Here is a 15,966-nt window from a genome sequence, read left to right as displayed (position 1 = left end):
ATTTCTTCTAATAAATCAAAATGTACCCTAAATCTAGCACAGGGCTTTGTTCTAGTCTCCAGCCTGAGCAAATTCTCTTCACTTTCTTTTTCCAACCAACTTATCAATTCCTTTTTAAGAATTTTTTAAATTGTCATCTTTCTAGTCATATTCCATCCCTTCATCGTGTTTACCCTTATTTTTGTATATCTAAAACGTTTCCTTTCTTTAAAATTTTAGGAGGCAGTTTCTTCTAAGAGACCAAAATACACCCCAAATCAAGTGGGTGGATCTGTTCTATTCACCAGTCTCATATATATATATATATTTTTTTTTTTTTTCTTTTAAAGTTTCTTTCTACCCCCTTTCTCATCCCCCCAATTTGGGGGTCCCTTCTGATTTGGTTAGCGTACATTTTTGGGGGCTCTTTGCCACCCTTTTAGTATTTTATTCTCTCATTCATATGTTCTTATCTGGACAGAATGACAAGGCAGAAAAACTTACCACAAAAAAAAAAAAAAAAACAAGAGGCAGTACCAAAGGCTAGGTACCTAATCAATATGGACATTGGTAATACGTCAGAACTCGAGTTCAGAATGGTGATTCTCAAGGTGCTAGCTGGGATCGAAAAAGGCATGGATAGATATTCAAGAAACCCTATCTGGAGAAATACAAGCCCTTTCTGGAGAAATAAAAGAACTAAAATCAAACCAAGCTGAAATAAAAAAAAGTTATTAATGAGTTGCCATAAAAAATGGAGGCTCTTACTGCTAGGATAAATGAAGTAGAAGAGAGAATTAGTAATACAGAAGACCAAATGATGGAGAATAAAGAAGCTGAGCAAAAGAGAGACAAACAACTACTGGACCACGAAGGGAGGATTCGAGAGATAAGTGATACTCAAAGACAAAACAATATAAGAATAATTGGGATTCCAGAAGAAGAAGAAAGACAGAAGGGAGCAGAAGGTATAGTGGAGCAAATTATTGTAGAGAATTTCCCTAATATGGCAAAGGGAACAAGCATCAAAATCCAGGAGGCACAGAGAACCCCCTCAAAATCAATAAAAATAGGTCCACATGCTGTCATCTAATAGTAAAACTTTCATGTCTTAATGACAAAGAGAAAATCCTGAAAGCAGCTCGGGACAAGAAGTCTACAAAATACAACGATAAAAATATTAGATTGGCAGCAGACTTGTCCACAGGGATCTGGCAGGCCAGAAAGAACTGGCATGATATATTCAGAGCACTAAATGAGAAAAACATGCAGCCAAGAATACTATATCCAGCTACACTGTCATTGAAAATAGAAGGAGAGATTAAAAGCTTCCAGGACAAACAAAAACTAAGAGTTTGTAAACACCAAACCAGCCCTACAGGAAATATTGAAAGGGGTCCTCTAAGCAAAGAGAGAGCCCAATACTAGTAGACCAGAAAGGAATAGAGACAACATACAGTAACAGTCACCTTACAGGCAATATAATGGCACTAAATTAATATCTTCCATAGTTACCCAGAATGTAAATGGACTAAATGCCCCAATCAAAAGACACAGGGTATCAGAGTGGATAAAAAAAAAAACAAACCCCATCAATATGCTGTCTACAAGAAACTCATTTTATATCCAAAGACACCTCCAGATTTAAAGTGAGGGGGTGGGAGGGCGCCTGGGTGGCTCAGTGGGTTAAGCCGCTGCCTTCGGCTCAGGTCATGATCTCAGGGTCCTGGGATCGAGTCCCGCATCGGGTTCTCTGCTCCGCGGGGAGCCTGCTTCCTCCTCTCTCTCTCTCTCTGCCTGCCTCTCTGCCTACTTGTGATCTCTCTGTGTCAAATGAATAAATAAAAATCTTTAAAAAAATAAAAAAAATAAAAAAAATAAAGTGAGGGGGTGGGAAACAATTTACCACGCTAATGGACATCAAAAGAAAGCTGAAGTGGCAATCCGTGTATCAGATAAGAAGGACACCAAATCATCATATTCAAAGAGTCTCTCCAACAAGAAGCTCTAATAATTTTAAATATCTAAGCTCCTAACATGGGAGCAGCCAACTATATAAACCAATTAATAACAAAATCAAAGAAACACATCAACAATAATACAATAATAGTATGGGACTTTAATACCCCCCTCACTCAAGTGGACAGATCATCCAAGCAAAAGATCAACAAGGAAATAAAGGTCTTAAATGACACACTGGACCAGATGGACATCACAGATGTATTCAAAACATTCCATTGCAAAGCAACAGAATACACATTCTTCTCTAGTGCACATGGAACATTCCCCAGAATAGATCACATCCTGGCTCACAAATCAGGTCTCAACTGGTACCAACTGTTACTGTACTGTTAGTATGTTGTCTCTATTCCTTTCTGGGTTCATTGAGTTCTGAAGCTAGAACTCAATCACAAGAGGAAATTTGAAAAGAACCCAAATACATGGAGGCTAAAGAGCATCCTACTAAAGAATGAATGGGTCAACCAGGAAATTAAAGAAGAATTGAAAAAATTCATGGAAACAAATGATAATGAAAACACAACTGTTCAAAATCTGTGGGACACAGCAAAGGCTGTCCTGAGAGGAAAACACATAGCAATACAAGGCTTTCTCAAGAAACAAGAAAGGTCTCAAATACACAACCTAACCCTATACCTAAAGGAGCAGGAGAAAGAACAGCAAAGAAAGCCTAAACCCAGCAGGAAAAAAGAAATAAAAATCAGAGCAGAAATCAATGAAATAGAAACCAAAAAAACAGTAGAACAAATCAACGAAATTAGGAGATGGTTCTTTGAAAGAATTAATAAGATTGATAAGCCTGGCCAGACTTATCAAAAAGAAAAGAGAATGAACCCAAATAAATAAAATCATGAATGAAAAAGGAGCGATCACAACCAACACCAAAGAAATATAAACAATTATAAGACCATATTATGAACAACTATATGCAGCAAATCTGACAATCTGGAAGAAATGGATGCATTCCTATACACTACCAAAACTGAACCATGAGGAAATAGAAAACCTGAACAGACCCATAACCAGTAAGGAGATTGAAGCAGTCATCAAAAATCTCCCAACAAACAAAAACCCAGGGCCAGATGGCTTCCCAGGGGAATTCTATCAAACATTTAAAGAAGAATTAATACCTATCTCCTGAAACTGTTCCAAAAAATAGAAATGGAAGGAAAACTTCCAAACTCATTTAAAGAGGCCAGCATTATCTTGATCCCCAAACCAGACAAAGACTCCATCAAAAAAGAGAATTACAGACCAATATCCCTGATGAACACAGATGTGAAAATTCTCACCAAAATAATAGTCAGTAGGATCCAACAGTACATTAAAAGGATTATTCACCACAACCAAGTGGGATTTATCCCAGGGTTGCAAGGTTGTTTCAACATCTGCAAATCAATGTGATACAACACATTAATAAAAGAAAGAACAAGAACCATATAATACTATCAATAGATGCTGAAAAGCATTTGACAAAGTACAGCATCCTTTCATGATCAAAACTCTTCAAAGTGTAGGGATAGAGGGTACATACTTCAATACCATCAAAGCCATCTATGAAAAACCCATTGCAAATATCATTCTCAATGGAGAAAAACTGAAAGCTTTTCCCCTAAGGTTAGGAACACAGCAGGGATGTCCACTATCACCACTGCTATTCAACATAGTACTAGAAGTCCTACCCTTAGCAACCAGACAACAAAAAGGAATTAAAGGCATCCAAATAGGCAAAGAAGTCAAACTATCACTCTTTGCAGATGATATGATACTTTATGTGGAAAACCCAAAAGACTCCACTCCAAATCTGCTAGAGCTTGTACAGGAATTCAGTAAAGTGTCAGGATATAAAACCAATGCCAGAAATCAGTTGCATTTCTATACACCAACAGCAAGACATAAGAAAGAGATATTAAGGAGTTGATCCCATTTACAGTTGTGCCCCAAAGCATAAGATACCCAGGAATAAACCTAATCAAAGAGGTGAAGAATCTGTACTCAGAAAACTATAAAGTACTCATGAAAGAAATTGAGGAAGACACAAAGAAATGGAAAAACGTTCATGCTCATGGATTGGAAGGAACAAATATTGTGAAAACGTCTATGCTACCTCAAGCAATCTACACGTTTAATGCAATCCCTATCAAAATACCATCCATTTTTTTCAAAGAAATGGAACAAATAATTCTAAAATTTATATGGAACCAGAAAAGACTTTGAATAGCCAGAGGAATCTTGAAAAAGAAAGCCAAAGTTGGTGGAATCACAATTCCAGGCTTCAAGCTTTATTACAAAGCTGAAATCATCAAGACAGTATGGTACTGGCACAAAAACAGACACATAGGTCAATGGAACAGAATAGAGAGCCCAGAAATAGACTCTCAACTCTATGGTGAACTTATCTTTGACAAACCAGGAAAGAATGTCCAGTGGAAAAAAGACAGTCTTTTCAACAAATGGTGTTGGGAAAACTGGACAGCCACATGCAGAAAAATGAAACCGGACCATTTCCTTACACCATACACAAAAACTCAAAATGGATGAAAGACCTCAATGTGAGAAAGGAATCCATCAAAATCCTTCAGAAGAACACAGGCAGGAGCCACTTCAACCTCAGCCACAGCAACTTCTAAGAAACATCACCAAAGGCAAGGGAAACAAGGGCAAAAATGAACTACTGGGACTTCATCAAGATCAAAACCTTCTGCACAGCAAAGGAAACAGTCAACAAAACCAAAAGACAACTGACAGAATGGGAGAAGATATTTGCAAACAGCATATCAAATAAAGGGCTAATATCCAAAATCTATAAAGAACTCATCGAACTCAACACCCAAAGAACAAATAATCCAATCATGAAATGGACAGAGGACATGAACAGACATTTCAGCGAAGAAGACATCCAGATGGCCAACAGGCACATGAAAAAGTGCTCCACATTACTTGGCATCAGGGAAATACAAATTAAAACCACAATGAGATATCACCTCACACCAATCAGAATGGCTAAAATTAACAAGTCAGGAAACGACAGATGCTGGCAAAGATGCAGAGGGGAACCCTCCTACACTGTTGGTGGGAATGCAAGCTGGTGCAGCCACTCTGGAAAACAGCATGGAAGTTCCTCAAAAAGTTGAAAATAGAGCTACCCTATGACCCAGCAATCACACTACTAGGTATTTACCCTAAAGATACAAATGTAGTGATCTGAAGGGGCACGTGCACCCAAATGTTTATAGCAGCAATGTCCACAATAGCCAAACTATGGAAAGAACCTACATGTCCATCAACAGATGAATGGACAAAGAAGATGTGGTATATATATACCACATATATACCATATATATATGATATATATATATATATAGAATGGAATACTATGCAGTCATCAAAAGAAATGAAATCTTGCCATTTGCAACGATGTGACTGGAACTAGAAGGTATTATGCTCAGAGAAAGAAGTCAATCGGAGAAAGACAACTATCATATGATCTCCCTGATATAAGGAATTTGAGAGGCAAAGTGGGGGGTTTAGGGAGTAAGGAAGGAAAAAATAAAACAAGATGGGATCAGGAGGGAGACAAACCATAAGAGTCTCTTAATCTTACAAAACAAACTGAAGGTTTCTGGGGGAAGGAGGGTATGGAAAGGGTGGTTGGGTTATGGACATAGGGGAGGGTATTTGCTATGAAGAGTGCTGTGAAGTGTGTAAGCCTGACGATTCACAGACCTATACCCCTGGGGCAAATAATACATTGTATGTTTAAAAAAAAAAAGAAAGAAAGAAAGAAAAAGAAACACAAAACCCAAACACCTTTTACATGAAGTTTCAGAAAAGAACAACTTCAATATTATTTATTAATAGTGTGGGGATTGCTAAATAAACTAATGAATATCGATTTAAAAAAAATAAAATAAACTCAAATGGTTTGATTGCCTAAATGTGAGACCTAAAACCATAAAAATCCTTAAAGAGAGCACAGGCAGTAATTTCTCTAACATCGGTCAATGCAATATTCTTCTACATATATCTCCCAAAGCCAGGGAAATAAAAGCAAAAATAAATTATTTGAACTACATCAAAATAAAAAGCTTTTGCACAATGAAGGAAACAATCAACAAAATGAAAAGGCAACTGACTGAGTGGGAGAAGATAGCTGCAAATGACATATTGATAAAGGGTTAGTATCCAAAATATATAAAGAACCGATATAACTCAGTACCCCAAAAACAATCCAATTAAAATATGGGCAGAAGACATGAACACACATTTCTCCAAAGAAGACAAACACATGGCCAAAAGACATGAAAAGATTCCCAACACCACTAATTATCAGGGAGATGCCAATCAAAACTACAATGATCTAGAGATCACCTCATACCTGTCAGAATGACTAGTCAAAAACACAAAAAAACAGTAAGTATTGACAAGGATTTGAAGAAAAAAAGAATACTCTTGCATTGTTGGTGAGAATGCAAACTGGTGCAACCACTGTGGAAAACAGTGGAAAACTGAGGAGGTTCCTCAAGAAATTAAAACTAGAACTACCTTATGATCCAGTGATCATACTACTGGATATTTACCCCCCAAAACACAAAAACACTAATTCAAAGGGATACATGCACCCTTAGGTTTACAGCAGCATTATTTACAATAGCCAAATTATGGAAGCAGCCCAAGTGCCCATCAATAGATGAAGAGATAAAGATGTGGTCCATATATACAATAGAACATTACTCAGCCATGAGAAGGAATGAGAGCTTGCCATTTGCAACAACATGGACAGAGCTAAAGAATCTAATGCTAAGCAAAATACATCAGAGAAAGGCAAGTATCATGTGATTTCATTCATATGTGGAATTTAAGAGACAAATGAGCAAAGGAAAAAAGAAAGAGACAAATCAAGGAACACTCCTAACTACAGAGAAGAAACTGATGATTACCAGCGGGATGGTGGGTAGGGGGGTGGGCAAAAAACATGATGGGGATTAAAGAGTACACTTACAATGAAAAAATATATATATACACATATTCATAATTTTATTTGCATTTCTCACTAAATGCTCTTTCTTTTTAAAAAGAAATCTTTACAAAAGGTAACTATGTAACATAATGGATATGTTCAATTAACTTGATTGTGGTAAATATTTTATAATGTATATGTAAATCATATTGTACACTTTAAATATTTACAACTTTGCTAACTATAACTCAATAAACTGAAAAGAATTCTAATGTCCAGGATGTATTTACAAATTTTACTAATGGAAAAATGAAGCAGTTCAGAATTTGTAGGCTTTTTGTTTCCTTTTAAATAGAATAACAAAATTTTAATAAGTAAAAAAAAATGTTTTCCAAAAGTACATAATAACATTTCAGATGGTTATAAATGGAAACTGTGAATCTAAGCACAACATGCACCTTTTAAATATCCTTAAGCATAAGTTTAAAGCCATAAATTATTAATAGCATTAAAAAATGAGGTACACTTGGGTGGCTCAGTCAGTTAAGCATCTGACTCTTGATCTCAGCTCAGGTCTTGATCTCATTGTCATGAGTTCAAGCCCTGCACTGGGCCTGGAGCCTAATGTAAATAAATTTAATTAATTAAATACATAAACAAAGTAAAATTGAAAAATGCTTTATATAAAGAAGGACATATTTCAACAACCTTCACAAGCAGTATTACCTGATCAGGAGGCTGAATATGTTGGACACACTGAAAAATGTGAATTCCTTGAGCAGAGACAAGCAAAGGATGCAGAGAATGTTGAGACTGGCTTGTGGCAATCAGTGCAACCAAACTTCCCGTGGAAATCAACTCTTTCATCATATCACTCAAAGCTAGAATAATAAAGCAATGTAGGATAAAAGCTTAGTAAATATAAACATGAAATTTGAAAATTATAGTCATTAAAAATAATCTAAAGTTGAGCTTTTAGATGGAGTACAGAGAGTATGAATCCTTCATACCTTCGAAAAATTAAATCTGCCATTCATTCATTGATGGATTTATTGAGGACCTAGTATCAGCCCCACTCCAACCAATCTAATGGAGGCAGAGGAAGTACTGTAAACTTAGTCTGTATATGCAAAATAATGCCTAGGTGGTTCCTTACTTCGGGGTTTTAGAAAGTAAATGAACAGGAGTCTGAGATAAATACAGAAAGATGATCAATTTCCATATTGTACTCTGTTGATCAGGCAACATACAGTTCCTATTCCTATGACTTCCTGAACAATCTCCACACCAGCTCTTGCCAGGTTTGGTGGTTAGGCGGTCAGAACTAAAAGAGGCATTAATAATGTGTATCGAAGTCCTGACCTAGAAATTTGCAGCATTCCAGTAAGTACTCCTATAGGATTCAAACTTCAAGATTAACAGGAGTTTTTAAGAAGCCAAGGCACTGAGGTTGCATTTTCTATCTGTTCCCTCAAGAACCCTGAGGTACCTACATGCCGCCAAATCCTCCGGCACAACCCCCACAGCTCCCTCGGTGAATTCTAAGCTCCAGTGCGACAGTCACTAACTTCCCACCAGTTCACATACCTCTGTGCCTTTGCCTGTGGATCACGCTTCCTTTGCTTCCTCACTAGCATGAAGCTGCTTCACGCTAACGTCTACTCCTCCATCAAAATGCCGTTAATCACAGTTATCAACTCCCCCAGCAGCCTTCTCTGCTAACTCCTTACCACCCTCCCAGTCCCAGCTGAGCATGCAGGCTCCTCCAGGGCCCCGCATACACCTCTAGCAGAGACCCCGCCACCTCCGAGCTGTGTCGCCCTGGTCAAACGACTTAATCTCTGAATTTCCATGAATTCCCCTGTAGAACAATTGCAGGATAGTGGCAGGTAGAGTACAAAACAGTCCCTAGCCCAGAAAAGGCACTCAACGCATGGTAGCTATCATTATCACTATTTGTATTCCGTATGAAAATGGTCCGTTTACTTTTCTTTCCACTCCTAGACTTTGAGAATACAGACTGCGCACAAGCATTAGACAAGTATTTGTCAAATGAACAAAGCAATTTCTAATAAGCGTAGGAGAATGCAAAAACCCCACAAGACTAATCACGAAGTTGCAGAATTTTCACACAGCACTTGTCTACCAATTTTACTAATACAGAAGCCTCAAAAGCAACATATAACATGGCATTTTCTGAAGAGAGCAGATTTGTCACTAAGACTGAAACTGTCGGCTAGCCAAAGAAAAAGGCCCACGGCCACAGTGGGTGTGGTGCCATTACCATGTGCCAGCCGCTGGCTCTGCGCGGCCTCAGGGCTATGCTCATGTTCCGGGACAGCAGGCAGGCCAACGATGAGGTCAAGGTCGTCCAGCAGAATCACAGAAGGCTGCCTCCATGCTGCCTCTGAGAAAGCCAGCTCCAGGGTTTTTTGTACGTTTTCAAGCCTTTTTCCTTAATATGGAAGATATAAAATGGTTTTAATGTTACTTCAGGGCTGGTAAGTTCCAGCGGCACTTCTGAGAGCATTAGAAAATTCAATATTGATTTAACTATTAAACTTTCAGCCATATTTTGTTAATATACCAATCACTAAAATTTGTTAGTCATTAACTTGGTTTTAATGAATACAGCCTCAAAGGACTCACTAAAGAACTGAATTTTATAAAATAGAAAAAAGGAATATGCTACTGTAAGTCCTGTATGTATGTATTCTTACCTGGCCTTATTCCACAGCAAATGTCAGATGGCATACAACAAAACAGTAAAATAAAAGGAGGATATGGAAAAACACAAATAAGAGTAGGGGATCAAGACTCTCATAAAATCAAACATACATGTAGCTGTCCAGAGATTTTAGAGTTACTCTATTTGAATCATACATTGGCTTCAAACTTCCTCGTCAAGTGCCAACTTTTAATTTTCAAACAACAGAAAATATACAAAGTCATAAGCTGATACAGAGATCCTGTTACTTAGGTCTACAACAAAGCTTTCACATGAAGCTTCAAGTAGGACTCTGAGAGATGGACAGTCCCTCTAAAACCACCTTTGTAGCATATGAAGTAATGGGTTTTCGAAGGCTATTTCTTAGTTTCTTACCATATACTTAAAATACACAAACACATACAGAGCCTGGGACTAATTGGGATGACATGGTAGAGGTAGCCAAGGGGGAAAAAAGGTACTCAAAATAAAATCTTTCCAATCTTGTTTTTTTTTTTTTTTTTTTTTAAAAAAGGTAAGAAGCAGTAAACACTTTGAAAATATAAAAGCACACACGGTAAATTGTAACTTCCCTCCTTACTGTCCACAGCCAGCCTTCCCTGCCTCACCCAGCATTTCTCTAGCAATTCAGGGATAATTTATACCCATCAGAGTATATCTTAGATACTAACTTTCTCAGAATGGTCTAAGTTGGCATTTCCAGGAATAGAGTCTACAAAGAGTTTTTGGCTGGGGAAAAAAAAAAGGAGGGGGCCGGGCGTCCATCAAGTACAGAGACTTCTAAAAATTTTGCTGAAAATATTAGAAAGCCAAAGGTTTTACATTTTCAAGGAATTTCAATGACTAAAAGAAAAATTAAAGATCAGATATTCACAGTTGTTAGATTAACAGCATTAAATAACATTTCTGTCTTTCTAGCAAAAAAAGGGTTTTATATTGAGTGTTATCATAGTCATACCTCGTAAAGCTTTACAGTCAACTATCTCCACATGGGCATCCAATCTGTCAGATGTTTCTTTACAGACTGCCTTGGCTAAAGTTGATTTGCCAGTGCCCTAGAAGATAATTGCCTCATAAGCAAACTATTCAATCACAGAAATAGCTTCTGTTACTGTGGCAACCACCAAGACTCAGCCTCACTGATCAAGTGATCACTATACAACGTTCTATGCCTGTTAGAGCCCAATAAAGCTAGGGGTTTAAAAAAGAAAAAAAAAAAAAAAACCCACATCCCTGGAGCTCTGGGACCACATTATGGTGGGTGACATTTAGCGTAAAGTAAACTAACAGGGGTGTGCCTGGATGGCTCAATCATCGAGCATCTGCCTTCAGCTCAGGTCATGACCCTGGGGTTCCTGGGGTCTAGCCCTGCATCGGGCTCCTTGACTGGCAGGAAGCCTGCTTCTCTCTCTTCCACTCTCCCTGCTTGTGTTCCCTCTCTCACTTGACAGAGACGTCTATCAAATAAATAAAATCTTAAAAAAAAAAAAAAAGTAAACTAACAGGAAGGAGTGAAAATCTGGATTCATGAAGTTTTAAAAGTCCTGCAGGGTAAGTGGGAAAGAATTATTTCCTAAATATAAATTCAAATCTTCCAAAGAAAAATACGTAATATTCCTCAAAGAAACCAGGAGGCTCAGCTTCCCAGGCTTCACAGAAGGTTTCAAGTAGTATAGAACCACAGGCAAGGTTAACAGAGGACAACCCAATCTCAAGAATATAAGCCCCCCCCCCCAGAAAAGGGCATTTCCCACCCCAGTTCCAACCTCGATTGGTACTGACACAAAAAATAACTGCTTTGAAAAAGTAAAAAATGTATATACCAGTCTAGTTGCTGTGTGAGAAAGGCAGGTGTTATTAAATGACTTTTGTTTCAAGCTCTTAGAAGCTGGATGTATCCTATGTTCTTTATAGGGCATAGAAGGAAAATAAACATCTAATTTGTTTTTACCATTTGTTAAAACAATCACTAATACTTAATTTCGCTTACCTTTAAAAACAGGCAATGCTTTGTTATTTACTAGAAGGGAATAATGTGGACATTAAATAATTTTTCTAGAGAAATGAATCCTATTTCCATTTAATTTCAACTATTTTTTTAAAAAGATTTGGTTTTGGGGGCACCTGGGTGGCTCAGTGGGTAAAGCCTCTGCCTTTGGCTCAGGTCAAGATCCTAGGACCTGGGATCAAGCCCCACATTGGGCTCTCTGCTCAGCAAGGAGCCTGCTTCCTCCTCCTCTCTCTCTTTCTCTGCCTGCCTGTCTACTTGTGATCTCAATCTGTCAAATAAATAAATAAATAGAATCTTAAAAAAAAAAATTTTTATTTTTTTATTTAATTGACAAAGAGCGAGAGAGGGAACACAAACAGGAGTGGGAGAGGGAGAAGCAGGCTTCCCACAGAGCAGGGAGCCTGATGTGGGGCTTGGGATCCCAGGACCCCAGAACCCCAGGACTATGATCTGAGATGAAGGCAGACGCTTAATGAGTGAACCACCCAGGTGTCCCTAATTTCAACTTTTTTTTTTGAAAATTTTATTTATTTATTTGACAGAGAGAGAGAGATCACAAGTAGGCAGAGGCAGAGAGAGGGGGAAGCAGGCTCCCTGTTGAGCAAAGAGCCCGATGTGGGGCACGATCCCAAGACCCTGAGATCATGACCTGAGCCGAAGGCAGAGGCTTAACCCACTGAGACATCCAGGTGCCCCTCACTATTTTTAATGGAAAGCACTAATTACCCACTTCCCTATTATCTTAAATCAACTGTAATTTTAATTCAGTTTCTTGGTCATTTACATATAGTATAACTGTGACCACCAATTAGTATTCCATGTAGCCCTCAGAGACTCTTATGGTGGGCAGAACTGTTTATTTTTATATTAAGTGACTCCCAGACTATGGAGGGTTTGATCCTGGTTTATAAAATAATATGCAAAAAATACAAAGTAACTATAAATACTTAGGAGAGAAAGGTAAAAAATGTTCTGTAATCATCCTACCTCACTGAAGCAACCACAGTCAATTGTTCGGATGTTTCATCCTTCCAGACACTCCCCACACACTTGAGGTAAATTTATGGAGATGGGATTATTTATGTGGGTTCATGACAAATCATTGTCCTCTTTATGGACAAATATGGAGCCGCATCAGCTCCCCAGCTCGCGGCCACTCTGAGACTAGACAGTAAGAGGTTCCAGAAGCCACTTCTTAATGTATCTTAATGCTGCTTCCAATTTTTAACTATTTTAAGTAAAGCTAAAATAAATATTGATATGCCTATTTACTTATTTGTCAGATTATACCTTCAGAATACACTTCTAAGGAGTGGAATTACTATATCATAAGGTACACATTTAAAATTTTGCTGAAGGGTGCCTGGGTGGCTCAGTGGGTTAAGCCACTGCCTTCGGCTCAGGTCATGATCTCAGGTCCTGGGATCGAGTCCCGCATCGGGCTCTCTGCTCAGCGGGGGGCCTGCTTCCCTTCCTCTCTCTCTGCCTGCCTCTCCGTCTACTTGTGATCTCTCTCTATCAAATAAATAAATAAAATCTTTAAATAAATAAATAAATAAATAAAAATAAAATTTTGCTGAACATTGCTATAGTGCTTCCAAGAAAGGCTGAACATTGGTAGCTTTTTACAGTTCTTTTAATATAGGTTTTATCCCTCAATCTGCTCTTATTTCTTACCCTTGTTGCTTTGTCTAGCTGTAAGAGCCCACACCAGCTCTAATATTTTGTTTTTCAGCACCATGGGCTGGAAAAACAGTGAAGTTTGTTATACAGAGTCTGAAATTTAGCAGGCACTCAAATACAACCATCATCGTAGCTAACGGAATTACATTTACATTTAAGTCAATGGACTTCAGGTGTGCCTTGCTGCCTCAGTTGGTAAAGCACACAAATCTTGATCTCGGGGTCATGAGTTCGAGCCCCCACTGGATGTAGAAACTACTTAAAAATAAAAAAATCTTTAAAAGATAAAAATAAATTAAAAAAAAAAAGATAAAAATAAATTAAATAAAATAAAAAATCTTTAAAAGATAAAATATTTTTTTAAAAAGTCAATGCTCTCCAAAGAATAAAGAAATAAGGGGTGCTGAAATCCTTTTGCCCAGTTGCCCGTCTCCTCACATAAAGTAACTCACATTTTTTTTTTTAAAGATTTATTTATTTATTTGACAGAGAGAGACACAGCGAGAGAGGAAACACAAGCAGGGGGAGTGGAAGAGGGAGAAGCAGGCTTCCCACTGAGTGGGAAGCTGGATATGGGGCTCAATTTCAGGACCCTGGAGATCATGACCTGAACCGAAGGCAGATGCTTAACAGCTGAGCCACCCAGGTGCCCCACTCACATTTGTACAACAGCACTTTTCAGTCTACAAAGTGCTTTCACATATATTATTTCACTTAAGTGAGGTTAAATCCTAAGAAACTGAAAACCTGCCTGAAGTCAGAGCCAGGAAGCACATAACAGAGGTGGGACTCAAATCCAGGTCTTCTCTGTTTGTTCTTCCTATCAACCATGAAGAAACCAGATTGTATCACTGGAGATTTTACCAAACATTTAAGGAAGAATGAACACCGACTGTAGATAATCTCTTCCAGAAAATGGAATGGGAAGAACACTTCTGAACTCATTTCATGAGGTCACTATTACCCTTACAGCAAAACTAGACAAAGACAGTACGAAAACAGAAAACTATAGGCTAATATCGCTCATAAATTTAGATGCAAAAATCCTCAACAGAGTATTAGCAAACAATGGAGCGCCTGGCTGGCTCCGTCAGAAGAGCATAGAGCTCTTGATCTCGGGGTCATGAGTTTGAGCCCCATGCTGGGTGTAAATTTAAAAAAAGCAAAAAATAAAATAGGGTGCTTGGGTGACTCGGATGGTTAAGCGGCCAACTCTTGGTTTGGGCTCAGGTCATGATCTCAGGGTTGTGAGATCAATCCCTGTGTTGGGCTCCCTACTGAGCTCACCCTTTCCCTCTGCCCTCCCCCCATTCATGCAAGTGCATACTCTCTCTCTCTCAAATAAATAATCTTTTTTTAAAAAGCAAAAAAAAACCTTAAAAAAAAAAAAAAAAGAGAAAATATTAGCAAACAAACTCGGCAAGGTATACAAAGAATAATACACCAAAACCAAGTGGGATTTATTACAGATATGTAAGGCTGGTTCAATATTTGAAAACCAATCACCCCTATAAACACCCTGAAAAGCAAAAATCATATACAGAAATTGGTACAGAAAAAAGGCAGAGCGGATGTTCCCTTATTCATCTTATTCATCACCACTTTCTAAATTTCCAAAGCAAATGTAGCCTTCCCATATCTTAACAGCCCCGTATAACAAATGATCAAAACCCAAAGAGAGAAAAATAGAAGTGATTAGTGCAATGGGCACATTTTAACCACATACCTTTCCTCCTGTGAATAAAAGGGCTCCATTCCTAAGTCCTGCCACTAGGGACATCAGCTGTCGAGACAAGGGGCGTCCCAGGAGGCTATGAGTGATGTGTTCCATGGAGGACACACCTAAGGAATTCACTCCTCTGCAAAACACACACATTGTTGCATGGTAACACACTGGAGCAGGGTCAAATCCAGCCGTAAAAAATTCTGAAACTTTCCTTCCCAGGCTAGTTAATGATTTTTAAGAGAGTAAAATGGGGAAAATTTTCCCTTACTTAAAAGCATATTAAATCAATGCCAAATCTGAGTTAACAGCTTTTAAAATTAGCTTTATTACTTTCAAACACGTACAGTAACCAGAAGTTTTGTCTGAATAGGACATCTTAAGGAATGTGTCTTAACACACACCAACACCCTTCTCAAATGATTTTTGGTTTGGTGATCCACATGATCATTAATGAGTGTATCTGAAGCATTGGGATAATGGAAGACTTGTTTCCTCCTAAACTTAGCCTTTGAAGTCCAGTTTCAATTTGTAGATTATACAAGCATGAACTTCAACCCACTTCCTGACTCTAGCACTTTCTGATAATAAACACAAATTCCTAAAATCAGAGTCTGAAGAGATTTTACTTTCAAGATGAGTATTATGTTGTATTTAAACATTGTTATTTTGGGGCGCCTGGGTGGCTCAGTGGGTTAAAGCCTCTGCCTTCGGCTCAGGTCATGATCTCAGGGTCCTAGGATCGAGCCCCGCGTCGGGCTTTCTGCTCAGCGGGGAGCCTGCTTCTCCCTCTCTCTCTCTGCCTGCCTCTCTGCCTACTTGTGGTCTCTGTCTGTCAAATAAATAAAATAAAATCTTAAAAA

At 38.3% G+C, this 15,966-nt stretch overlaps 1 protein-coding gene across 4 annotated transcripts in view; it reads right to left on the bottom strand.

Moving 5' to 3' along the window:
• Positions 1 to 15,966, bottom strand: part of PEX1 (peroxisomal biogenesis factor 1) — a 52,557-nt gene that overhangs the window by 19,190 nt on the left and 17,401 nt on the right. For all 4 annotated transcript variants that reach the window (XR_004276673.1, XM_032304012.1, XM_032304011.1 and 1 more), the window contains exons 10-13: positions 15,107 to 15,239; positions 10,645 to 10,741; positions 9,243 to 9,413; positions 7,685 to 7,839 (exon numbers count right to left, since the gene is read on the bottom strand). Coding sequence is in view for 3 of the 4 variants with exons in the window: in XM_032304012.1 (XP_032159903.1) it covers positions 7,685 to 7,839; positions 9,243 to 9,413; positions 10,645 to 10,741; positions 15,107 to 15,239 (556 nt within the window). In the remaining variant the exon portion in view is untranslated. The remainder of the gene's footprint in view (positions 1 to 7,684; positions 7,840 to 9,242; positions 9,414 to 10,644; positions 10,742 to 15,106; positions 15,240 to 15,966) is intronic.

This window comes from Mustela erminea, chromosome 11 (assembly GCF_009829155.1).
Source record: "Mustela erminea isolate mMusErm1 chromosome 11, mMusErm1.Pri, whole genome shotgun sequence".
NCBI lineage: Eukaryota > Metazoa > Chordata > Mammalia > Carnivora > Mustelidae > Mustela > Mustela erminea.
This window is presented reverse-complemented; position numbering and strand designations above follow the sequence as displayed.